This window comes from Spinacia oleracea, chromosome 3 (assembly GCF_020520425.1).
Source record: "Spinacia oleracea cultivar Varoflay chromosome 3, BTI_SOV_V1, whole genome shotgun sequence".
In the NCBI taxonomy this organism is placed as follows: Eukaryota; Viridiplantae; Streptophyta; class Magnoliopsida; order Caryophyllales; family Amaranthaceae; genus Spinacia; species Spinacia oleracea.
The window spans coordinates 6,439,335-6,463,867 of NC_079489.1; the positions used below are offsets into that span (position 1 = coordinate 6,439,335).

The following is a 24,533-nucleotide window of genomic DNA, read 5'->3' on the forward strand; positions in this document are numbered from 1 at the left end:
AGACCCCCCTATCTAGAGACCCCCCATATGGGGTCTCTTAGGCCATTTTGGATGGGTCTCTTTGCCCATTTTTGTAGTAGTGCCTTTTTATAGCGGGATTGGGCCCATATTTTTTTTCCGTTGGTAGAATATAAGAATTTTTATTCGTACCCCCATTTCTCAAATCCTGGATCCGCTACTGACTAATGAGTATAGTAGACTATTAATAACTTGATGTTGAATAAGGAAAGTGGAGTGGAAGAGGCATTATTAGAAGTTGTAAATCATAGAAACAATAAAGAAAAGTTAAAAAAAAAAAAAACAAAACAAAATGATGGATGAAAGAAGAGATTCAATATGGCTTCTAATAATGTGATGCCACATGTCTTCTAATAGTATATGGTGTTCCTTTTTATAGACTAGGTATAAATAAGGTGTTAGGTACTCTAATGGGTAAAAATAAATGCATGTGTATACAATAGATCATGTGTTTGAATCTCATCTCTTGTGAGCAAATTAAGGTGTATGCAAAATGCAACCTTTGCCATTATTCATTCTGAAAAAAACCAAATTTGGAAGCCATCAAGATTCAAGACACATACATTTAATTGCCCTGCCAACTAGAGCTGTCAAAACAGGTCATCGGGTCGGATTTGGGTCGGGTCATCTCGAGTCTCGGGTCATGATCAGGTTGGGTCGTGTCGGGTCAATATTCCATTCGGGTTGAGTCCGGGTTCGGTCGGGTCGATTTCAGGTCGGGTCATATCGGGTTTTTTCCTATCCAGGGTTCGGGTCGGGTCACATTTCGGTCAGGTTTGATTTCAGGTTCGGGTCTTATTGGGTCGGGTTTAAGTCGGTTTGTAGCAGATAATTTCGGGTTCGGGTCTTATCGAGTCGGGTTTAAGTCGGTTTGCAACACGGTTATTTTCGGGTTCGAGTCTTAGTTTGGATCGGATATTAATCAGATCAAATGGAATACAGGTCGGGTCACTCTCAGGGACGGGTCTTACTCGGGTCTGATAATTAACCTATACATTTTAATTATTTTATATTCTAAATTTTTTTTTAACTTATTTTAGAGTCAATAGCAGGTTTCATCGAGTTACAATCGGTTTCGGGTTGACATCGGGTCGGGTATCGAATCGGGTTCGGGTCATTGTTCGGTCGGGTCAGTTCGGTTATTGGTCATTTTCGGGTCGGGTGTCGGGTTATGGTGTTACAACATCGGGTTAAAATCGATTATCGGTTTTTTCGGGTCGGGTTTCGAGTTATCTATTTAACCGTAATTTCGGGTCATGGTCGGTTTCAGATTCGATCGGTTCAGGTCGGGTTTTCAGGTCTGGTCAGTTTTTGACAGCTCTAGTGCCAACAGATCTCTTGCGCATTTGGACACATTTTTGCTCCTAACTTTACGTGCATCCCGTCATGTTTCTTGTATATGTGCAATGCGTGGAGAAAAGTGTGTGATTAAAGTTAGTCGTAAAACCCCGATGATATTTTCCGATGAACATCCGGCGAATCACTCCCGCTTTCTCTTTCTATTCGAAGGTAGTCGTAAACTCGTAAAACAGTGATGATATTCTCCGATTTGAACATCCGGCGAATCACTCCCACTTTCTCTCTCCAAGTCTCCTGGTAATCTGGTATGCACAATTGCACTATTTAGTTCTCCAATTTCAGTTTCCCCTTCTCTTTGTTTGTGATAATTGGCGACAATTCAATTTTAAATAATATAATAGTTGTACAATTCAAACTTTCAGGTCCATGAATCGCTAATCTGCTACTACCCTGGCAGAGTTGAAGAGATTCAATGTCAAGGTAATTTTGGTTCTCTAATTTTCTTCAATTTTATTTTTATTTCAAAACCTGAATGTTTGCTTAATTTTGATGATTGAACAAATTTGCAAAATTACGGCTAGTTATTGAAACTCCCCTTTGGAATTTCGATGTTGCCATTTTCTTGTTTTGGTTGGATTTAATTAACGCATTTGGGGCTTTTTTCATGATATTCTTGTGAAAGCCACATGGTATAAGCTCATATAAGTTGCTTTTGAGTTTCAACTGTATTCCCCTCTCTAATACTAGGCAGTGTCGGTTTTTGACCTGCTAAGTTTACGTGTTCGGGGTGACCGGCCTGATAATTCCGGGTACTCGTACTAAAAACATACTTATCAATTAATACTAGAAAGATGTAGTGCTAGAAATACAAGAAAATACATTTTGGACTTGGTTATCTATGATTCTGCAACTGATTGCAGGAAAAAAAAGACAAGTAGAAATTCTGATAAAAAAAAGGCAACAGAAGACAACTGCATAAGTATACAATTTCACTCTGAAATCCGAATCTTGCTTCTAGGATTAACAACAGAATCTGTAAAAATAAAAATAAAAATAAAAATCAGTTCAGTAAAGTGGTTTATGCATTGTGCTGAGTTCATTTGATGCTATTTACAATTCGTGCAATTTTATTATGGACTAGAAGTAGATTCCTAATAAATCTTTGTAGTTAAAATAGGCAGGGGTAGAAGTTGAAGATCAGGGATAAAAAATGGAAAAACCAGGACAACACAAGTAGAAATATAGAGTTGCACATACATCACTCTTCATCATCAGAGTCTGACTGCATTCCCGTATCTGAAAGTTCTGCAAGTTGAACAGGCGGGTTAGTTAGAGAACAAGGACCAAAGTTAGTTAAAGAAAAAAAGAAAGAAAGAGAAGGTGGTACCTACTTGGGGTGACACTATAGAGCACAGCCTATAGACAACTAAGCATCATCCACAGAACTAGAAAGGCGTATGTTTATGTAAGGGATATGTTGAATGTAAGGCCAGTATTCCCCAGTTGGATCTTTGCACCGACACTTCTCTGTGAGCACCTTGGAGCATTTACTAATTCCGAGTAACTTCAATTTGGAGAGATTGCTTATCTGACGCGGGAGGGATTCCAATCTGGGGCATTCCCATATACAGAGGCTCGTGAGGGAGCTAAGTCTGTCAATCCACTCTGGTATAGCCTTGAGTTGTTTACAGTTATTGATACGCAGATATTCAAGGGAGGAGAGATGCCTAAACTCCTCAGGAAGAACTTCTATCTCAGGATTACCTGAAAGTTGCAAGCAACGGAGGTTGGGAAAGCAGGTATTGAGGGGGATGCGTGTTTGTCGTTGACAATGAGGTACATTAACGGTTAATTTTTCCAAAATATAGAGATTTTCGAGAGAAGCAAATCCTGGCCCGTTGGCTATCGTAATTGCCAACTCTATGGTGTCTGCTGTCAGGGCCTTAAGTTTAGGAAATGCAGGCCTCCGTTCAGTCAGACGATTCTGATGTTGAACATCAGGGTCACCTGACATCTTCCACCATCCCTGCAACTTGGGCAAACCCTTAAGCCGAAATCTTTCAAGGCTGGGGAATAAGGACTCAGGAGCGGCTTCATTTATGAGGCTGTTATTGTCATTAATGTTGCTGCTACTAGTATACTTCTCTATGTACTCCACATTATCTAACCCCTCTAGAAATAGATCTTTTAGATGAGGTAGCCTCCCCAAGGGGCAGAGGTATCTGCAGCCTTTACAATTTAATATTTTGATTTCAACCAAATTTGGAAGCCTGTAATGGAGATTATCATCCATCATCCAGCTTGGTAATCTCTCCCCACCATACCCCGATACCTTCAGATATCTTAGATTGGAATGGGGTTGAAGGCCTTCTAGCACCATCTCATCTTCTTTTGTGCTATCCCAAAAATCAATGGAAAAGTCTACGAGCTTCTCCTTCATCGTCAAGCTTGCCTCCCTAGCTCCCAACACTATATCCTTTGGCTGCTTACTCACCTGGATATTTAACTCTCCCTTCAGATTGTCGAGGTACTTAAGGTCTGATAATCCACCTACATTATTGGCCTCAGTTTTACTCCGTAAAAATTTCTCACTAACTACAAACACGTCTAATGTTTGAAGACATGTTAGATTCCCCAACCCCTTAGGCATATGAGTCAATTCCAAACTCCCGTTTAAATGAAGGTATCTAAGCTTCACCAACTTGCTCATCTCCTTAGGCAACTCCTGGAGGTTTATACACGAATGCAAGTGAAGGGATAGTAAATTCACCAACCGCGTGATTGAATTAGGTAGTTTCACTATAGCAGTTTCTGACAAATCAAGATACCGCAAGCAAATTAGCTCACCTATAGAAGCTGGTAATTTCTTTATCCATATCCCGTGTAGGTCTAATATCTTCAAACACTGATATCTTGTTAGCATTACTTTATGATTGATGAACAACGTCCTCATTGGAAAGTTCTTCTGCCTAGGTACCACAAAGAAAGACTCCAAATACTTGATTTTGAAGAGTGACGAAAGGACATCCCAGGATGAGTCCACCACATTGCCAACAGACACATGATGGACTCTTTCATCAAATTCTACTGTGTTTGAATTAGCCATCTTATACTTGTATCCCGCGACCATGACAACAACGTCATGCATCACATCATGCATCTTTAGACAGTCCTCACAATTTCTTTGGAAAAATCCGCAGTTCAGCAAGTTGAGCATATATGCTTTTCCTGCTTCCTCCAAGCTTTGGTTACTATATTGTGGCTCAATGTATCCCAAAGAAATCCAAAGACGAATCATTTCATCTTCATCATATTCAAACCCCTTTGGAAACAAGGAACAGTAAGCAACACAAAGCTTCAGCTTTGCATCTAGTTGGTCATAGCTTAGCTTAAGTGTATGTGTGATGTCGCTCCCGTAGGTGGAGAAATTCGCTAGCTGATCATCTCTAAAGGCTTTCCATTCCTGCAGTGTACATTTTCCTGCTAATAGCCCGCCAATACTTCTTCAAGAGGAACATTTGGACACATCTTTGCAATCTCTTTCCCAATAGCCTTCACACCCGGTTCTTGCAACTGCGTAAAAGCAATTCGTTTAAAGAGAAGCCAACAGTTGTCTTCTGTTAAATCCCCCAGCATGTAAGGTCTAGCGGAGTCCATTGTGACAGCAACTGTCTGATCACGTGTAGTGATGATAACTTTACTTCCTTTGGCCCCATTTGCTAGCAATCTTTTTAATCCTAACCATTTCAGCCTCAAACTTGCTTTGTCACAAATATTATCCAGAACAAGAAGAAACTTCTTTCCTGCAATTGCTTGAAGGAAGTGATGGTACAACTGATCTATATCATGACTGCGAGGCATTTCATCCATAGTAGATGTTAATATCTTCTCCAGCACCTCCTCGACATCAAAACCCTGAGTTGCATCAATCCAAAACCGAACATCAAAACAACATTTTACCCTTTCATCATGATACACATAAAGAGCCAGTGTAGTTTTCCCCACTCCACCAATCCCAACGATGGAGGCAACAGAGAAGGTCTCTGAATCAATGGAGTTGTCAGACAGCATTCTTATGATGATTTCCCTTTCCGTGTCTCTCCCAATTACAACATCAGTGATTATGTGAGACCCTGCTGTTTGAATGATCCCTGCCTGTGTTTGATGTGCAGACAGTACACTACCAAACTGGGCATAGTCTCTTGCAATGGAATCCAGATTCTTCCTGATATACTTGACTGTCTGAGTATCTCTAAATCGGGCAACAAGTTGGTTTGATGCAGAAAAAAACAAGCATGCCTCTTTCAACAAGTTGGCTTTATTCTTTGCTTTAGTTTTTCTTGCATCCAAGAAGTCAACCAACCTGCTAAGCTCACAGCTTAGCTTCTCGAGCATGTCTTGTTGAACATGGCTGTGCTCCAGCACTGAATCTGCATCAAGGAGTGCAGCTTGAATAATAGTTCTTGATTCCCGAAGCCTTGTCACCTCAGGCTCGAGGTGCACTGCAGACATGATTTCTTGATATCCTCCGGACACCAATTTCTTCACAGCAAGTTCAATGACTGCGGTCTGTATGGCTTCACCCATCTCTCCCCCTCTCTCTCTCTCTAAGGTGGTCTTTTTGCTTGTGTGATTTTGGGAGTGGAATTTTGAAGGGTAGAAAGGATATAAAATTTCTGTGCTTTGGAGTAATACAAATCAGATTGGCAGTAGAACTAACCTTGAGGAGTTAAGGGACAAATGGAATGTATTAATGATACATTAAGAAGATATAGTAGTATTAAGGGATCTATCTACTGCAATTCCAATATTCTGTCATGTGTTAGACTTTGATGCTAGTTTAATAAGCAAGTCGTCGTTAAATGTCGTAATCTAATTTCGAGCATCTTTTAAAATTTCCGCAGCACATGGCATACCTAGCATAGTAATTTAAAACATTGACTAATCTCCACTTTCCTGATTTGTCGGTACTTCTTTTCCATTTCTATGTCTATCAACTTCTAATGATCACTCTATTATTATTTCTGAGCTCTTTAATTAGTTTTGTGTACGAAGTATGTTGTTAATTCTAATATTTTTTATTTATTTATTGCCTTTCTTCTAATATGATTTGAACAATAATAATTTTCATGTACCGGCCAGATTTAACGCCGGTGTTACAAACTTTTTATGCTAATTAATTTGTTGTTCAAGATAATCAGTCTCCCTTATCCATTAATGAATCAATACTCGATGTAATATGTTATAATCTCGAATGAAATTATCTGGAACAACTTGATTATACTACTATGTACATATCAATTTGGATGCACGGAAGTTTATGAGCATTTTAGCATGCCTTAGTTAGTTACTTGGGAAAGTTCTCTGCTGATTACTGATATTTTTGGTGGCTGATTTATGTAATCCAGGCACATAATTTGCGGCTTTATTTGGTGTATCGTGAATAATTATGAACAAGGAGAAGCAGGGTCGATGTTGCAAGGAGAAGATTGATGCATTGATCACGTTAGAGTGTAGAGGGAAGCTGATCTTCCATCTTCTAATGCTCCTGCAACTGTAAGGCGTAACTTGTAAGCATATCATGGCTCTTTTTAACGTCAGAAAAAGTAAGTGCGTAGTTTGATTCAATCTGTATTCACTGGACTTAAGGAAGAAAATTGTTTCACATCTAATCTAATCATGGTATGGTCTAAAATATATTTCTGAAAGAATTTTTTATAGTTTTAAGATTCGGACAGGGTGAAGCTAGAAAAGTCTTCTTCATGGAAATTTCCTAGTAGAAACTTTAAGGACAGGGCATTATTGTTTCAATATTGATTAAATTTGACTTTTCAGTCATTTGAGAGACAAAATTAAAATTGAAGCACGCTTCACGACGAGTAGGGATCAGATATGGATGGTAGAAAAATGATAGTAAATGAATGAAGGGGGAAATAGGAGATTTTTTTTTTTTACTAGCCTAGGAGTTATCATCATAAGATGTAAAATGGATTGAAAAGAAATGTAGAGGATCTAAATTTTTCTTGAACACGTTATAGTTAAATTGCCAAGGAAAGATTGTTCCCAATAAACCATCAACATTTAACAAAATCTATCTTCCTCATTTCATATAACTTTTAAAAACGTGATCCTTGTATTAAAGGTGCTGAGCCCAAGTGTTGGGGTTTATGCATGGTATAATTGGTTTTACATTGCAAGCTACAACCAAGGTTTTTTTTAGCTCAATTATTCATATGAGCATAAATTTATAGCATTTTTTCTTGTATAATAAAAACAGAAAGGTTATTTAGCAAATAAAGTACAATCAACACTTTGATTAAGAACATTGTCTGGGATCAAAGCCTATCAGTCGGTGTGTATATGAGGAATATGTTTAATAAAGGGCCAGTATTCTCCATCCGGACTCTTACACCTTTCCGAAAGTATGGGGCATTCATAAATATATAGTTCCTTCAAGTTGGGGAGGTTACTTATTTGTTGTGGCAGTGATTCCAATCTTGGGCATTCTGTTAATCTAAGTTCTATGAGGGAAGTGAGGCTGTCGATCCATTCTGGTATCGCCTTAAGCTGTCCCCAACTGTTGATATCCAGCGTTTTCAGGGTAGATAAATCCCGAATACTCTCCGGAAGAACTTCTAACTTGACACCATCTGAAAAATACAAATAGTTGAGGTTGGGAAAGCACTTGTTTAGGAGGATATTTGCTGGTCGTTCACCAATCACCTTATTCTCAATATAGAGTTTTTCAACAGATGTTAAGCCCCCAAAGCACTGCGCTATCGTTATTGCGAACTCCACTTTGTCCGCTGCTAGACTTTTTAATTTCGGAAATGCAGGCTTCTGATTCTGATTCTGATGTTGTTGAAGCAGGTAAAGCTCTCTTGAATCTTGCTCACCGCTTGACCACCACCCCACCAATATCGGCATTCTGAAAATTGAGAGTATTTCAAGAGATGTGAAACTGTGTATCAGTTGCCTTACAATTGTAATTGCCAACTTCAAGTAGTACACTATTAGCATAAACAATGCAAGAAACCCAGGCTTCCGATTAGCCGGATGATGATTCTGATGTTGTTGAACCTGAAGAAGCTCTGTCGAATGTTGGTCTCCACTGGAAGAAGACATCCTCCACCATCCTTTCAATTTCGGCATCCCGGAAACATCAAGTCTTTCAAGGCTGGGGAATAAGGGTGAATCATTCACAACATTGCCATTATTGTTAGCATTATTGCTGCTAGTGTTTTCCTCTACATACTCAACATCATCTAACTCCTTTATATTTAAAAGTCTCAGATAAGGGAGCCTTCCAAAGGAGCAGAGGTATCTGCAGGATTTACAGTTACTGATACAAATGTGAACCAAATTATGAAGGTGACTCTCTAGCTGACCATCCATCATCCAGTCTGGTAATCTCTCTCCTCCGTAACCGCTTATTTTGAGCAATTTCAGATTAGGAGGAGGCTGTAGACATTCTAACACCCTTTCATCCTCTTTTGTGCCATTCTTAAACGTTATATTCAGCTTACTGAGCTTGACTTTCATCTTCAAGTTTACTGCAGTAATCTCTGACGATATTATATCCTTTGACTCCCGACGCATATCAACAGACAACTCTCCACTTAGATTGTTGAGCCGATTCAGGTCTGCTAATTTTCCCACCTTTGATTCAATTTGTTCGCTCACTATGAATCTATCTAATGTTGTAAGATTTGTCGAATTCTCTAATCCCATGGGCATATGACTCCATTTGTCACTCCCATTTACCAGAAGGTGTCTGAGATTCACCAACTTGCTCATGTCCCTTGGCAACTCCTCAAGGTCAGCACAATAATGCAAATACAGGGATTGTAAGTTTACTAGTTTTGTGATTGAATTTGGGAGTTTTACTATATCAGTAAAAGACAAGTCTAGAAACCGTAAACAGGTCAAGTCACCTATAGATGTTGGCAATTCCTTTATGCCCACCCTATACAGGTCCAATACCCTTAAACTTTGAAACTTGGATATTAATTTATCGCACATGAATAAATTACTCACCTTTATCTTACGAGTATAATAACAGTTGCCTCTGATGAATGATCGTAGGTGTTTGCTTTTGAATACCGAGGAAGGCACTTCCCAGTACGAGCTGTTTGCCACGTTATACATAGCCAGGTGATGAACCCTTTTGTCAAATTTATATGTGTTTGAATCTGCTACCATGTATTGGAACCCTGCTAGCGACTGAACAAGTGCATACATCACATCATGCATTTTTAAGATGGTACCAAATTGATCCGTCGCAACTAGTTGGAAAAACCCAGAATTCTGCAAACTCGTCATATATTCTTGCCCTGCTTCTTCCAAGCTTTGATATACTGGCTTAACATAATCCAAAGCAATCCAACGATGGATCATTTTTTCTAAAAGAAATCCCTCTTTGAACAAGGTACAGTAGGTAACACAAAGCTTCAAACTTGCATCCAAATGATCGTAGCTAAGTTTAAGTGTAGGCATAATTCCACTTCCATAAGAAGCAATATTAGCAAGCTGATCATTTCTAAAAGCCTGCCATTCTCGAACAGTACGTTTCCCTGCTAAGAGACCGCCTATACTTTGTATAACAAGGGGCACCTTTGGACACATCTTTACAATCTCCTTCCCAATCGCCTCCACACCTGGTTCTTGCCACTGTGTAAAAGCGAACTTTTGAAAGAGAACCCAAGAATCATCTTCTGTTAAATCCCCAAGATTTAAAGGATCTGTAGAATCCATGATTTCAGCAACTTTCTGATTGCGTGTAGTAAGGAGTACCTTACTACCATGAGCCCCAAATTCTAGCAGGCTTCTCAGTCTTATCCACTTCTCCCTCAGACTGGCATGATCCCAGATGTTATCCAAAACTAGCAGAAACTTTCTCCCACCAATTGCTCTGCGAAAGTGATGATAGAGCTGATCCACGCCACATTCATTGGGAGGCAATTCCCCTGTACCTGATGCTATTATCTTCTCTAACACCTTCACAAAATCAAAATCCCGAGTTGTCGGAACCCAGAACTGGACATCAAAAAGGCGCTTCACCCTCTCATCATTATACACATACCAAGCCAATGTTGTCTTCCCCATCCCGCCAATTCCAACAATGGAGGTAACAGAGAGGGGATTTGCAGCCATGGATTCCTCAGACAACATGCTTACAATGTTATCCCTCTCTCCGTCCCTCCCAATGACCAAATCATTGAGGATTGGAGAGCAAGTCATACTCATGTGAGTGCTCCGTCCTAGGCTCTGGTTCACAGATGGCCTGGTAACGGTAACTATGTTACCATGCTTTCCATGGTTGCTTGCTATGCGGTCAAACTTCTCCAGGATAGCCTTGAGTTTATTAGCATCTCTAAAGGGAGAAACAAGCTGGTTTGATTCAGAAAAGAACAAGCGAACTGGTTTGATGAACTTGTTTCCTTTCTTGAACTGTTTCAGGTCTGCTTTATCAGCCTGTTCCTCCAAGAAATCATCCAACTCAGTTAGTGTAGTCCTGAGCTTGTCGAGCACATCTTGTTGAGCGTTGCTGCACGAGTCCAAGGAAGATGCATCAAGAAGTGTAGCTTCAATGGTGGTCTTGAGCTCTTGAAGGCTTTTAATGTGGGAATCCAGGTCTTTGGCATACACGACTTTTTTGTATGCTTCGGAACCCAGTTTCTCCAGAATAGGTGAAACAAGTTGAGCGATTATGGCTTCAGCCATTTCACTCTTTCTTTTTTGGGTGAGGGATTTTGTTATGGAAGCTCAAAGAAAAGAGACGCAGAGGAATTTGTTTGTAAAATGTGCCATCTGTGAGCTTTGCTGAATTGATATTTACTAATGGGTGGTTTCATACTAATTAATGTGTTGAAGATTAATTAATATTTAACCTATGTCATAGTTGTTGAATTATTCTTTGCACAATTAATCTATTTTTTAGTTCTGATAGTTATCCTTCAGGGTTAGCATAGCATAGGCATAGCATAGGCATAGCATTGAAGTACGTAGTAGTTCTTATGTTTACATTTGTTGGGGTTCGTAGCCTCGTAGATGTGTAGAAACTTCCTTTCTTTAGGTGTAAGTTGAATCTGAATTGTGTTGTTGATAGCCATATACAGATTAGTACGTAAATCTAAAATGTGTAGTTGAAACTTGAAAGATCGAAGAAAGTTACGCCGTATTTAAATAGCAAAATCAGCAGCAACTGTTCTAGTTCTGAAAGGTTGAGCTGCTTAGCTTAAACGATAAAAATAGAACATTAATAAAAGTTTGGTACTAAATACTACTAGTAGTACTTCGTAGTGCGTAGTATTAAAAGGGAAAAAGATGGTGAGAACTGAGAAGCATTGGTGGATCCAACATAGGGTGGACGAGTGGTTGGCAAAAATAAATAAAAATAAAAAATAAGCTAATTTTTTCATAATTATTTTCAACAAATTGCTTAAATGTAGTTGATTTTGCATTAATTTCTAAGTACAATTGATATGTTTTCTAGATCCGACACTGGCAAGAAGCGATATAAGGAATTAATTAAAACTATTCTTCACTATTCCCTCAAAAAAAAAAAAAAACTATTCTTCACTATAGCAAACATTAGGTACGTCCTAATTATGTAATTATTTGGAGTTTAATCGTAAGAGAGCTGCCACGTTCATTAATTAATCTATCCATTTCAGCAACTTGATTTTTTTAATCATTTACAGAGTTTGACTTCTGAGCAAAGGCGTGTAATGAATTGAATTTGGAAATATTAGTGTATGCCTACTAGCTAGCTAGCTTGCAGAATAGATATAAGATATGGATTATGGAGTACTTTGTAAGACATGTTGATCTGCATAAGATGGGCATTAGAGTATTAGGGACGACTTTAATTGCTTCCGTACTATAAAATGGAGTTGCAAATCTTCTTTAATTTCCTGGGATGATTTATGCAATCCAGCAAATGAGACTATGAGAGGATGAAATCTTCCTTTTATGTCAATACGATACCAGCAATTAAAAACAATGTAAGTGTGAATTCTGGAAGAGTTCTTCCTCCTACCCACGTGCTATCCCGTAGCGTCTCTCGAATGTGGATGGGCCATCTTTTCTCTCAAATTTGGGCCTGCGAATTGTTTTTGGATCCAAAATATTGGGGCCCTGTGCCACAGCTCCGAATTTGGGCTTGCGGCCTTGCTGGTGATAAGAGCTAAAATTTATTTTTGGTACTTGAAACAAGGGCGTGGACAAACTAGGTCAAGTGATCTAGACCGACCAAACACGTTTACAAACAAGTCACAACAAAGGCATAAAAACTTTTATGCCCTGACAAAGTAAAGCAAACACCAAGAGTATGACAAACATAAATAGATGAAAACTGATTTTGGCACACCGTAGATCGAGTACGGAAAATTATGTTTCATATTGGTGTGCCAAAGTGTTATTTAAGTTATTAGTTGACTAAAGTAAATATTTAGAAGAGAAAATATTGAAAGCATAGTTGGAGAGTTACCGAATTATTATCCCGTCCGTTTATTTCAACTTGTTTTAACTTATTTAAGGAAAAATAAGTTAGGAATACAAGTCTAGACAATTTCAATTCAAATAGGCTCAATTTTGTTGGGACAATTACACACACAAATATACTTTTTCAACAAATAAGTTAAGCCCATTCAAATTCAATTGAAACAAACAAAACATTTGAATTGGGGATTGTTAAAGTTGGATAAACATAGGGTGAAGTGAACAAGAACCTGTGTAAGTGTTCAGATGATTGGGCCAGCAAATGAAACACCAATGAACTTAAACCCATCACAAATATTTGAAGATGGATCAAACCCACCCAAAATTGCCATCATTCACCATCACAGTTACCCGTGAAACTATGATGATATTCTCCGATTTTAACATCCGGCGAATCACTCCCACTTTCTCTCTCCAAGTCTCCTGGTAATCTGGGTATGCACAATTCCGCTATCTAGTTCTCCAATTTCAGTTCCCCCTTCTCTTTGTTTTTCATAATTGACGACAATTCAATTTTAGAAATAATAATAATTGTAGCATTCAAAATTTCAGGTCCATGAATCGGTAATCTGCTACTCCATACTATGATACTACCCTTGCAGAGTTGCATATACTCAATGTCAAGGTATACTTTGATTTTCATGCTCGAATTTTCTTCAATTTTACTTTTATTTCAAAACCTGAATGCGTAATTGAATGTTTGGATGTAGCACAAATATTAGTAGTTTGCCTGGCTCTGATAATTGGTATTCCCCGTCCTAAATGTTGAACAAATTTGCAAAATTACTGCATAATTAAGGCATTTGGGGTCTTTTTCATTATATTTTCATGATATTCTTGTGACAACTACAAGCCGTGATGGTTTTTTATCTGCTAAAATTTACGCATTGGGGGTGACCGGACTGATGATTCCTACAAATTCTATCTTGCACATTGGTGTATCTAGAGTTAATTTTTTTTGGAAAGATGGTGTATCTAGAGTTAGGTGCAACAAAAAAGAATTTGTTGCTCATTTTAAAAAATCATCAAACAAGCTAATCACCCTCTAGTCTCTAGTACACCTAACTCGATCTAGGTGCACCTGGGTGTAAGTTGGAGGTGCTTGATGAATTTATAATTTTATACTATCCTATAGTATAACACTTCCGTACAAAAAAAAAAAAATTAAAATAACAAATTTGTGCTCCGCATGAGCTTTAAATGTAATAAGAATGAAAATAAAGAAAATAAAAAGCTCTTAATTCTTGTACAAAACGCTAAAATATGAATTTTACTAATAGCTCATGGCATGAACTGAGATGCAGCTATTAGGGAGGGAGTAGGGATTAAAAAAAGAAATAAAAAAGAAGAGACAGTTGAGTACAAGAAAATAGTTTCTCAGAGCCTTTCAGAGGTGTATAGGTAAGGAATATGTTGAATAAAGGGCCAGTAATCTCCATTTGGGCTCTTGCACCTCTCCTCGAGTATGGGGCATTCTTGAATTGAAAGTGTCATCAAGTTGGGGAGGTTACTTATTTGTCGTGGCAGTGATTCCAATCTTGGGCAGTATGACAAACTAAGTGTTGTTAGGGAGGTGAGGCTTTCAATCCATTCTGGTATTGCCTTGAGCTTATCACAATCGTAGATGCCGATTGTTTCCAGGAAAGGTAAATCTCGAATATTATCTGGAAGAACCACTAACTCGCGATCAATAGAATAATTCAAAGTGCGTATGTTGGGAAAGCAGCTGTTTAGGAAGGTAAGTGCTTGTCGTTGCTGAGGAGGATTACCAAAGATATTGTAAATGTAGAGAAATTCAACAGATGTTAAGCCCCCCAAGTGCTGCCTTGCGATTACAATTGCCAACTCCAAATTGTCCACTGTTAGACTCTTTAACTTGGGAAATGCAGGCTTCCAATCTATAAGCTGATGTTGTTGAACCTCGAGAACCTCTCTTGAATCTTGCTCATCACTTGACCACATCCTCCACCATCCCTTCAATTTTGGCATTTGGTAAACTGAGAGTGTCTCAAGGCTGGGGAATAAGGGTGACTCATTCCCAACGTTGGCATTACTATTAGCATTGCCGCTACTAGTGCTTTCCTCTATGTACTCCACATTATCTAACCCCCAAAAATAAAGACTTTTGAGATGAGGGAGCCTTCCCAATGAGCAGAGATACCTGCAGCCTTTACAACCGGTTATATTAATTTTAACCAAATTTGAAAGGTGACTCTCTAGCTGACCATCCATCATCCACCCTGGTAACCTCTCCCCTCCATAGCCGTATATTGTGAGGACCGTCACATTAGAAGGAGGCTGGAGAGCTTCTAACACCCTCTCATCCTCTTTTGTGGCAGAATAAAAGCTTATAGACAACGTCCTCAACTTCTCTTTCAACTTCAAGTTAATCTCTGATGAAACTATATCCTTTGACTCTTTGTACAGATTGATACTCAACTCTCCACTTAGATCATTGAGCCGATTTAAATCTGCTAATTTTCCCACATTAGCCATCTCTTTACTCACTATAAACACGTCTAATGTTCTAAGATTTGTCAATTTCTCTAATCCCGTGGGCATATGACTCAATTGGAAACTATTATTTAACAAAAGGTGTCTCAGATTCACCAACTTGCTCATATCCTTGGGCAACTCTACAAGGTGATAACAGCAACGTAAGTAGAGTGATTGTAAATGCACTAGCTTCGTGATTGTTTTTGGGAGTTTCACTATATCAGTTTCAGACAAATTTAGAAACCGCAAGCAGGTCAAGTCACCTAGAGATGTTGGCAGTTCCTTTATCCCCATCCCATTTAGGTCCAGTACCCTTAAACTTTTAAATCTTGAAATTAATTTATCACACATGGACAAATTTCGTACCTTTATTTTACCACCAAACGTAGAATTGCCTCTGATGAAGGATTGTAGGTGTTTGACTTTGAAAAGCGATGAAGGCACTTCCCAATATGAGTCCTCAGCCACTTTACAGATAGATAGATGACGAACCCTTTCGTCAATTTTATCTGTGTTTGAATCTGCCACCTTGTATTTGAACCCAGCTAGAGAGAGAACAAGCTCAAACATCACATCATGCATTATCGTTCCTTGTGCATAATCAGTGTCATCACGCATACTGAAACTGAAAAACCCAACATTTATCAAGCTGATCATATATTCTTCCCCTGCTTCCTCCAAGCTTTGGCTCCCGTATTTTGGCTCAACATACTCCAAAGCAATCCAACGATGGATCATTTCATCTAAATGAAATGAATCCCCCTTTGGGAACAAGGTGCAATAAGTAACACAAAGCTTCAGTCTTGCATCCAATTGGTCATAGCTAAGTTTAAGCGTATGCATAACGTCACGCCCATAACAAGCAAAACTTGCAAGCTGATCATTTCTAAAGGCCTGCCATTCCTGAACTGTACCTTTCCCTGCCAGGAGGCTGCCTATACTTTGTATAACAAGGGGCAGATTTGGACACATGTTTGCAATTTCCTTCCCAATTTCCTTCACACCTGGATCCTGCCACTGTGTAAAAGCAATCTTTTGAAAGAGAAGCCATGAGTCATCTTCTGTTAATTCCCGAAGGTGGTAAAGATTGGCGGAATCAATGATTTCTGCAACTTTATGATTACGTGTAGTAAGGAGAACCTTACTTCCTTCAGCCCCACATTTTAGCAGGCTTTTTAGATTAGCCCACTTCTGTCTCAGACTGTCATTATCCCAAATGTTATCCAAAACTAGCAGAAACTTCTTCCCACGAATTGCTGTGCGAAAGTGATGATAGAGCTGATCCATGTCACATATATTGGTAGGCAATTCCCCTGTACCACATGTTATTATCTTCTCTAACACCTTCCTGAAATCAAAATGTTGATTTGCCGGAACCCAGAACTGAACATCAAAACAGCTCTTGACCCTCTCATCCTTATACACGTACCAAGCCAGTGTTGTTTTTCCCAGTCCGCCAATCCCAACAATTGAGGTAACAGAGGGGATTGCGGCAATGGAGTCTTCAGACAGCATGTTTACAATGTAATCCCTATCTCCATCTCTCCCAATGACCATATTGGAGACGAAATCCTGAGATGACCCATTCAACACCCGTGTTTGACTTGCAGTTGGCATGCAGTTAATGCTACCGATCTGAGCATGGTCAATTGTAATGGAATTAAGTTTCTTCCTAATATCCTTGACTTTCCGAGCATCTTTAAATCGTGCAACAAGCTGGTTTGATGCAGTAAAGAACAACCGTGCCTCATTTATGTATTTATTTCCGTCCATGACTTGTTTCTGCAATTCTCTTGTAGCTCTGACATCTGAAAAGTCATGCAACCGATCAAGCTCACAACTGAGCTTCTGAAATGAGTCTAGTTGAGCAGGGCTGTAATGCTCCGACATTGAATCCACATCAAGGAGTGTAGCTTCAATGAGAGTCCTTGTATTCTGGAGCTTTTTCACCTCGGATTCAAGGTTTATTGCAGACATGATTGCTCCATGTCCTTTTTTAATCAATTTCTTCATAACAAGATCAACTATTGCATCCTCAGCCATCTTACCCCTTTTCTGATCTCCCGTTGTCTTTAGTTTTTGTCTCTCTTGGTTGACTAATGGACACTGTATCTTCCTGTGGTTTTGTGATGAATTTTTGGATGGATGGCTAAAAAGTTATTTTGTGTGTAAATAATTTTTTTTTGTGTTTGTGTGTGTGTATTTTTGGGAAAAGCTTGGAAATTTTTGGAGATGTGGGAAATAATTAATGTATGATGATTTATGGTTTGTGAAAGGGCGATTTTGTTGTGTGTTAATGGAGTGAACAGAGGCGCTGAAGTAAGAGTAATATTTTGGGAGATGAGGGTAACTGGGAAATAATAAAGGATGATGATTTAAGGTTTGTGAATGGGCAATGTTGTTGTGTTTAGGGAGTGGACGGAAGCTCAAAGGTGAATGCAGTATGAAGTATGAACTATGTTTTTGAGGGATGTGGGTAATAATAAACAGTTGATGATTTGTGCTTTGTGAATGGGCGATTGTGTTGTGTGTTAAGGGATAGGACAGAAGCTCAAGGGCAGAGGCAGTATGAAGTACGGAGTACTGTGTTTGAGGGATGTGGGTTATAATTAACAGAGGATGATTTGTGGTTTGTGGATTGAAACTTGAAGGACAGAGGGATGATATATACGAAGTACAAAGTAAAAAGAAGTGTATTAATTCCTCGAATTTTCTAGGAAGCTCACAGATCTCAACTGGCTTTGAGGTAATTGTTAGTGAACTTCCATGACCATCATTATCATCCTTGTGCCAAATTTCTATTATAGTTAACTCGCCGGATAAACCAAAATTATGAGTGTCTAGCTTCTGGTCAAAGTTTCGGTCGTCTTCTTGCACAATGACAATCCCCAAAGTGTTAATTCTGATGTCTTATTCTTGTAGAAGAATCGACCATTGGTTTTGTATTCACATTGTATTCTTAAAGAAAAATAAGGCAAGATTGATGAGGGACCAATAATCTCTGTTTGACTAAACTGGGTTGTTTTTATGAAAATTATAGAAAGTGATCTTTCATCTACCAGAATATCATCCCTCCTTTACCTTTCATTTGTGATCTGAACTCGCTCTACAGGTAAAAACACGGTAAAAATGATCTCAAATATCTATAACAGGAACCTGGAAATTTCACAGGAATATCTAGTATTCTAGACACTGAAAGCAACATTAGAAAGTTTGTGAATATTTCTTCATGACATGTATGGTCCATGGTGCATGGGTGATGAGGGTCACATTTTAAACCACAAGAATTTTATGGCTTTTCAGAAGTTGACTGAAATCAACACTGAAAGCAACATTTTGAGGTTTTGAGCATGTCGATCACTCTGCTTGGCTATGTAAAGGGTCATATTTTGTTTTTAAATTTCCATCTTAGAATAGCTTAAGCTGTGCCGCGATGGCAACTGAATAACGGGATTATATCAATATTCATTATGAAGTAGATATTTGTATCCTTCTGTAATCTTTGTCTAGTTAATGTCATAATTTTTTGTTAATATTAATCCATAGAGTGGAGATCTTAATGACAATAGCTCACAAAGTAATGATCGAGCCACGTATGATTACACAGGTCAACTTAAGAAATTTAGTTAAAATATCACAATTATCCTTCTCTGTCTATCTCTCCAATAAGCCAACATAGTATGTTTTCTTTTAAATTTTGAGTTAGGAGTACCATTAATGATAATATATGTGAAAATTCAAATGATTTTACATTTTTACTATATTTAGAAAGTGGCCTAATACTCTTGCAAAGTATAAAAATGGATTTATTATGGTCTTCTGGTTGGGCATGTAATGTTCCATGCTTAATTTCGATTATTAGTGAGAGAAAGATTAGCTTAATGCTCATATCAAAGTTGCTGAATGGTTCCTCTATGGGTCTATCCATTATTCGAGTAATTGTTCCTTGAATATATGTACCTTTATTTTGCTTGTATTTTTTGATTATTAAGTGTTATGCTAATTACTGATACTTTTGGTGACTGATTTCTTTGATTCAGCCACATTATTTGAGGCTTTATTATTATTTGGCGTATCATGATTGATTATGAACTAGGAGAAGCAGATTTGGACGTGGCAAGGAGCAGATTGATCACGTTAGAGGGTAGAGGTAAGCTGATCTTCCATCTTTTAACGATCCTGCAACTGTAACGCGTAACTCATTTGCAAATCACGGTAAAAATGCACATCTGAAGAAATAACTGCGTAGTTTGATTCAATTTTGTATTCACAGGATGAAGAAAATGCAAGCGCGAAGATTGAATAAAAAGATGTTTCACGTCTAAGCACTTATCTGTAGGCCGTGCAATCGTGCATGTAGTAGGGATTAATCTATCGTGTTCCCTAGTAGGGAACACGATAGATTCTGAAAACATCAAGCATTTACTCCGAAACGACGGTTTTTTTTTCATTTTATAATTCTAGTTTTTAATTATTTGTCTACCATATTTGTTTATCAGATGTTCATCCCAATGCACGAAGGAGAGCATTGATTCCTATTGGTGATTCACTTTGGCGACAAGAAATGTTGCATCCTCTGGAGGGGGAGGTGTCCGCTAAGCGCCATGCAAAAGATGTAAATTTGGTAAGTAAACCAAATAATGTTTGGACTTATAATCCAATGTTTTACTTACTTGAATTGTGATTAAATATATGCATATTTTTGTTATTCTGAAGCCTTTTAGACCTCGGACTCAATGTCCGTTACAGTCTTGAATGCTCCATACCCTTTGTTAACCAATTTCTTCACAGCAAGATCAACTACCGTATCACCCTTTCTTTAACTAATGTCTGATTTTATGTCTGATTTTTTTTCGGCGAAACTTGAAGTAAGAATTAGGAGGAGTTGGGGTGTGCAGGTAATGCAAGGCCGGATTTGTGGTTTGGGAGTGGAAACTTGAAAGACCGAGAGATTATATAAAGGAAGATTTTGCAATAGCTATAATAAAATGGTAGCCATCATAATAAAAAAATGTAGATAATCCGTGCAGGCGTGATATGACCAAAGCACCCATCTTCTCTGAGTTATTTTACTTTTGTACTCAAGTGAACTGCCGTGTGTTATTATATGTATAACAATTAATTATTTCTGATAAAAAAAAGTAGTGTTTCTTTATTGTATTAACAATAATTTTGAAAAGAGATCGTGTATTATGACATATTACCTTCGTATTTTTATTAGGAGTCACACTTATCATTTTTTACCCTATTTTATTAGGAGTCTACAACACAAATTTAAAGTCTGCGAAAATAAAGAACATGATCGTGTCTGCAAAATTGGAAAATTGTTTACACCCTTGCGAAAATATACAACGTAAAATTGTAAAAAGAAAATTCATTTTCTAGCTAGGAAAAAAAGAAGAAGAATGAGAGGTCGAAGACTCAAATCGATGGCAGGAGTTTTGAAAGAGGTTGAAGATGATGTGGATGAATAGATCGACATCTTCCTCCATACTCAAGTAGGTTCGTTTGTAAAGTAGTGAAAGACTGGTGGTGGCTGATTCAGTTAATTATCGGCGACGACGTATACCGAAGTCATCGACGATATACTGCAATTGTCGACAATACTGGTAGGAAATGATTGTATAATATTAAAAAAGGAATGTATATTGCTGGTTTGTAAATGCGAAAGAAAGACGTGAGAGAGAAATGTCATGGATGAAGCAGGTGAGATGGAAGACATGGATGAAGAATGTGATAGAGAATGACCACTTTTTCGATAAATTTGACGTTCCTTGTCAATTATTTCCTCCGTTCTTATTTACATGACACAGTTGGGTTTTAGACACTATTTACACAAGCTCTTTTGACTTCCTTTTGTGAGTTATACTTAAGAAAAACACAAATTCTTATTTACAAGTGGTGTACAATAAATATTGTACACCGAAGTAAAAGTTGACTCAAAATGCTTAAAATTACTTTTATATATATTAAAATTATCTAGTTTTTAGTGATGAATTTTTTCATTTTAATAAAAAATATTTCTTTAAAATCACTAATAATGTATAAAATTAATTATTGAACCCTTTAAAATGTTTATCTATCAACTTTTTTTTAATAATAAAAAAGTTATAAAAAACTAGGTTAAAGTTACAAAAAACTGCATAAAAGTTATCTTGATTTACAATAAATTTATTTTACACCTTATGCGCGCAAGACCTTTTGTAAGAAAAAATATAGTCGTGTGGAGTTTTATTAGATTCGTCTCAATAAATATTTCTTAAATATCAACTTTTTATAATTTTTTCTTATCCATAATTGAAGATATTAATGTTTGAAAATGTATTGACAAACTTGCTAAATAATTGTGTCATTTAAAAAAGAACAAAGAAAGTATAATTTTACCCGTTTTTCTTAGTTTATTACGCCTTTACCACTTAATTGGCTTGTTTTTCAATCAAGGAGATTGACTAGCAATTTCTCAGAGAAGTGATTTGATATGAATGAGACACATAGGCCACAATGGACATTTGTCATCCAAAATTTAAAATGGTTGCATTGTAATTTTCATCTAAAAGAAAGGGTGAAATATGAATCAAAAAGTTACACAGAAAATCTTGATTATACTGCAGCTTTTTAATTATACAGGTAAGGATACCACTGAAAAAGGAAAGAAATAGGGAGCCCTCGCCTAACATTGGTTAAGCACAACCAAATGGAAATTGCGCAAAAAAAAAAGAAGCATGTATGCACCTTAAAAGGTATAAAACGGTTGTAATTTTTTTATCAAACTCTAAACTAATCATCCTCTTTCGGTATTTCAAATTTTCCTTTTATCAATTGTCCCTTCTGTTACATAGTCAAATACGATCAATATTTTAAATACAGATAAAGTACGTATATCATAAGGAATCAAAAACTAGTTAACTTATTTATATAAAAAATATAATTACCAAACTAGATTATGGAGAGTAACATAATTTGATCTCATTATTATTGATAGACAAACGCCTATATTTAGAGCCAAGACATATAACCTACGTAGCGTAGATTTTCTAAATCTCGTAAAATTTTATCACATATCTATATATCAACGAACAATAATACGTCTATAACGACATTATCCTTAATAAAATTTGACACAAATTTTACATTGCATGAAATAATGACAAAAATTACTTGGTCCATCCATGCATCTTTGTCCAAGGAAGCCCTTTATCCTCACAACGACGGTAAAATCCATCTTCTCTAACTTCCCAAAAGCAAACATGGCCCATCATATGATCTAATCTCTCAAAAAATACATCAAAACTTATATCATGGGTCGACATCCAATAGAAATGGCAAAAAAAGCGCTTTGTACCTGCGATACCAGTCTCAAAACCAAAATGAAATTGTTGTCCTTTTTGAAGAACATGAGTACCTAGATCATTACCCCTTTCTTGGCAACGAAGCGTAATAGGTGTTTGCCCGGGTTTGAGTGCATTGGTGATGTAAATGTCATAATGCGTACCGCCAGCTACAAACGACATAAAATTGATTTGTAGGAGAACTTGCGTACATATTAAAAATCTGATCAATTGGTTGATAAAACGACTCATTGTTTTTTCTTCTTTTGATGTTGGGAAAGATGGATAATTTGAGGGGAGCCTAGTTAGCTTATATAAGAGGAGGTTTTTATATTTACCAACTTCGATATAAAGAAGTATGTGTTGAAAGAGAATTATCTGGAGAGAAATAGGAATTAACTTATTTTATTATATTTTTCTGTGGTACTCCATACTATTTTCTTCCAAAAAGAATATATATTAAGTTCCCAAAATAGTCATGAGCACCTAAAATTAGTGATTTTCTTTTATATTGTATTATTTATTTGGTTCACTACTCGTGGCCTCAATATTTCCTAGCTACAATTTTATATTTGAGGTATAAAGGATTGTAATTAGATGTTTGTGACATTTTTTAGCTTGATTATATGCCTTAGCTTAGATGTTATATAGAATACCATTATTATGAATTGGAAGTCTAATAAAATTTATTTATCAAAGAAAAACCTTTGAATACTTTATACTCCCTTTCTATTTATTTAAAGGATACACTTGCCTTTTCCGGCCGTATTTATTTAAGAGATACACTTGCCATTTTTAGTAACTTATCAACCCCACCATCTAATTAAATAATACATCTAATTCACCCACCCCACCTCCCACTAAAGATGGTTGTGGGCCGGGCCGGCCCGAAGCCCGACCCGACCCGACACGAAAAAAGCACGGCCCGGCACGGGCACGAAGTCGTGGGCTGTGGGTCGGGCCTGGGCCTTAATTTTTTGGAAAAAGCACGACAAAGCACGGCACGACTCGACCCGGCACGACAAAGCACGTTAAATTTAGTCAAATTAGCCTTAGGCACGTGGGCCCGGCACGAAAGCACGTGGGCTTGAGTCGGGCCTGGGCCTTATTTTAAACTTTTCGGCCCGACCCGGCACGAAACAGCGTGGGCCTGGCGTGGGCCCGGCACGATTAGGCCCACGGCCCGTGGGCTCGGCACGAAAATTAGAGATATTAATGTCTAAATATTTATATCGGCAAGCGTGAAAAGGTAAACTGCCCCCACTATTTCAAATCGGATGGACTATTTGGTAAATATTGGATTGCTCTAAACAAATCCAAGTCCAATGATTTCTATTTCTATTTTTGTAACTCATTCCTACATGCTTTCATTTCATTCCCTGCCTATAAAGGTTGTTATTTATTGTTTGATCTTTTGGATCCTTTGATGGGCATTCGGTGGTGTGCGGGTTGGTTGTTTCCAGTTTCATTTTTACTTGTGGCTGGCTGGTCGGGTCAACCCGAAACCTAAACGAGTTGAAAACCTTAACCAAGTGTACTAATTTTCATGTTAAAAAGGCAAGTTTTGACAGCTCATGTGAATGAGCCACAAGGCAATATATACAACAGAAGGAAGAATTTGAACCTATAATCTATCATATATACAAACCCCCGGTCCAGTCCCCTTACTACAACGCACCAACACGAGAACTTTACGGTATTTGTTATTCCGGACTAGCGCTAACTGTTTTCGGTCTATTTTCTGTGTTCTTTCGCATCTGTCTATTGAATATTATACAAACTATTTAGGTCATAATCTAGTCGTATTCTGTAATCTTTATTCCTCCAGATATATAAAGTTTTCTTCTCCGCTGTCTGTGGGCGAAGCTAACACATTGGTTAGTGAACCAC

At 37.7% G+C, this 24,533-nt stretch overlaps 1 protein-coding gene and 3 long non-coding RNA genes across 20 annotated transcripts; 2 read left to right on the forward strand and 2 right to left on the reverse strand.

Annotated features, from left to right (window-relative positions):
* Positions 1 to 1,382: 1,382 nt before the first annotated feature.
* LOC110783170 (uncharacterized) lies at positions 1,383 to 11,340 on the forward strand. Of its 12 annotated transcripts, none has more exons than XR_008929799.1 (9): positions 1,385 to 1,622; positions 1,740 to 1,797; positions 5,490 to 5,884; positions 6,726 to 6,887; positions 8,188 to 8,507; positions 8,611 to 8,723; positions 8,867 to 8,958; positions 9,085 to 9,471; positions 10,777 to 11,340. It is a non-coding gene; the product is annotated as an uncharacterized lncRNA (long non-coding RNA). The 12 variants fall into 12 exon arrangements; XR_008929792.1 differs by lacking the exon at positions 5,490 to 5,884 and having other exon boundaries at positions 1,389 to 1,622; positions 9,085 to 9,291; positions 9,403 to 9,471; XR_008929796.1 differs by lacking the exon at positions 5,490 to 5,884 and having other exon boundaries at positions 1,390 to 1,622; positions 9,085 to 9,164; positions 9,403 to 9,471.
* LOC110783169 (uncharacterized) lies at positions 2,222 to 2,847 on the reverse strand. Of its 2 annotated transcripts, none has more exons than XR_002532026.2 (3): positions 2,709 to 2,847; positions 2,575 to 2,622; positions 2,222 to 2,350 (listed from the first exon to the last, which is right to left on the reverse strand). It is a non-coding gene; the product is annotated as an uncharacterized lncRNA (long non-coding RNA). The 2 variants fall into 2 exon arrangements; XR_002532027.2 differs by having other exon boundaries at positions 2,705 to 2,840.
* A 1,719-nt stretch (positions 11,341 to 13,059) lies between the features above and the next one.
* On the forward strand, positions 13,060 to 21,194 carry LOC130469324 (uncharacterized). Of its 5 annotated transcripts, none has more exons than XR_008929806.1 (5): positions 13,060 to 13,254; positions 13,372 to 13,444; positions 19,356 to 19,465; positions 19,589 to 19,939; positions 20,214 to 20,558. It is a non-coding gene; the product is annotated as an uncharacterized lncRNA (long non-coding RNA). The 5 variants fall into 5 exon arrangements; XR_008929802.1 differs by lacking the exon at positions 20,214 to 20,558 and adding an exon at positions 20,701 to 21,194 and having other exon boundaries at positions 13,061 to 13,254; XR_008929805.1 differs by lacking the exon at positions 20,214 to 20,558 and adding an exon at positions 20,573 to 20,707 and having other exon boundaries at positions 13,061 to 13,254.
* On the reverse strand, positions 14,009 to 17,980 carry LOC110783075 (putative disease resistance protein RGA1). Its single transcript, XM_021987371.2, has one exon. It carries the CDS (start codon positions 17,356 to 17,358, stop codon positions 14,197 to 14,199), a length of 3,162 nt encoding a protein of 1,053 aa, XP_021843063.2. The 5' UTR covers positions 17,359 to 17,980; the 3' UTR covers positions 14,009 to 14,196.
* Positions 21,195 to 24,533: the final 3,339 nt, after the last annotated feature.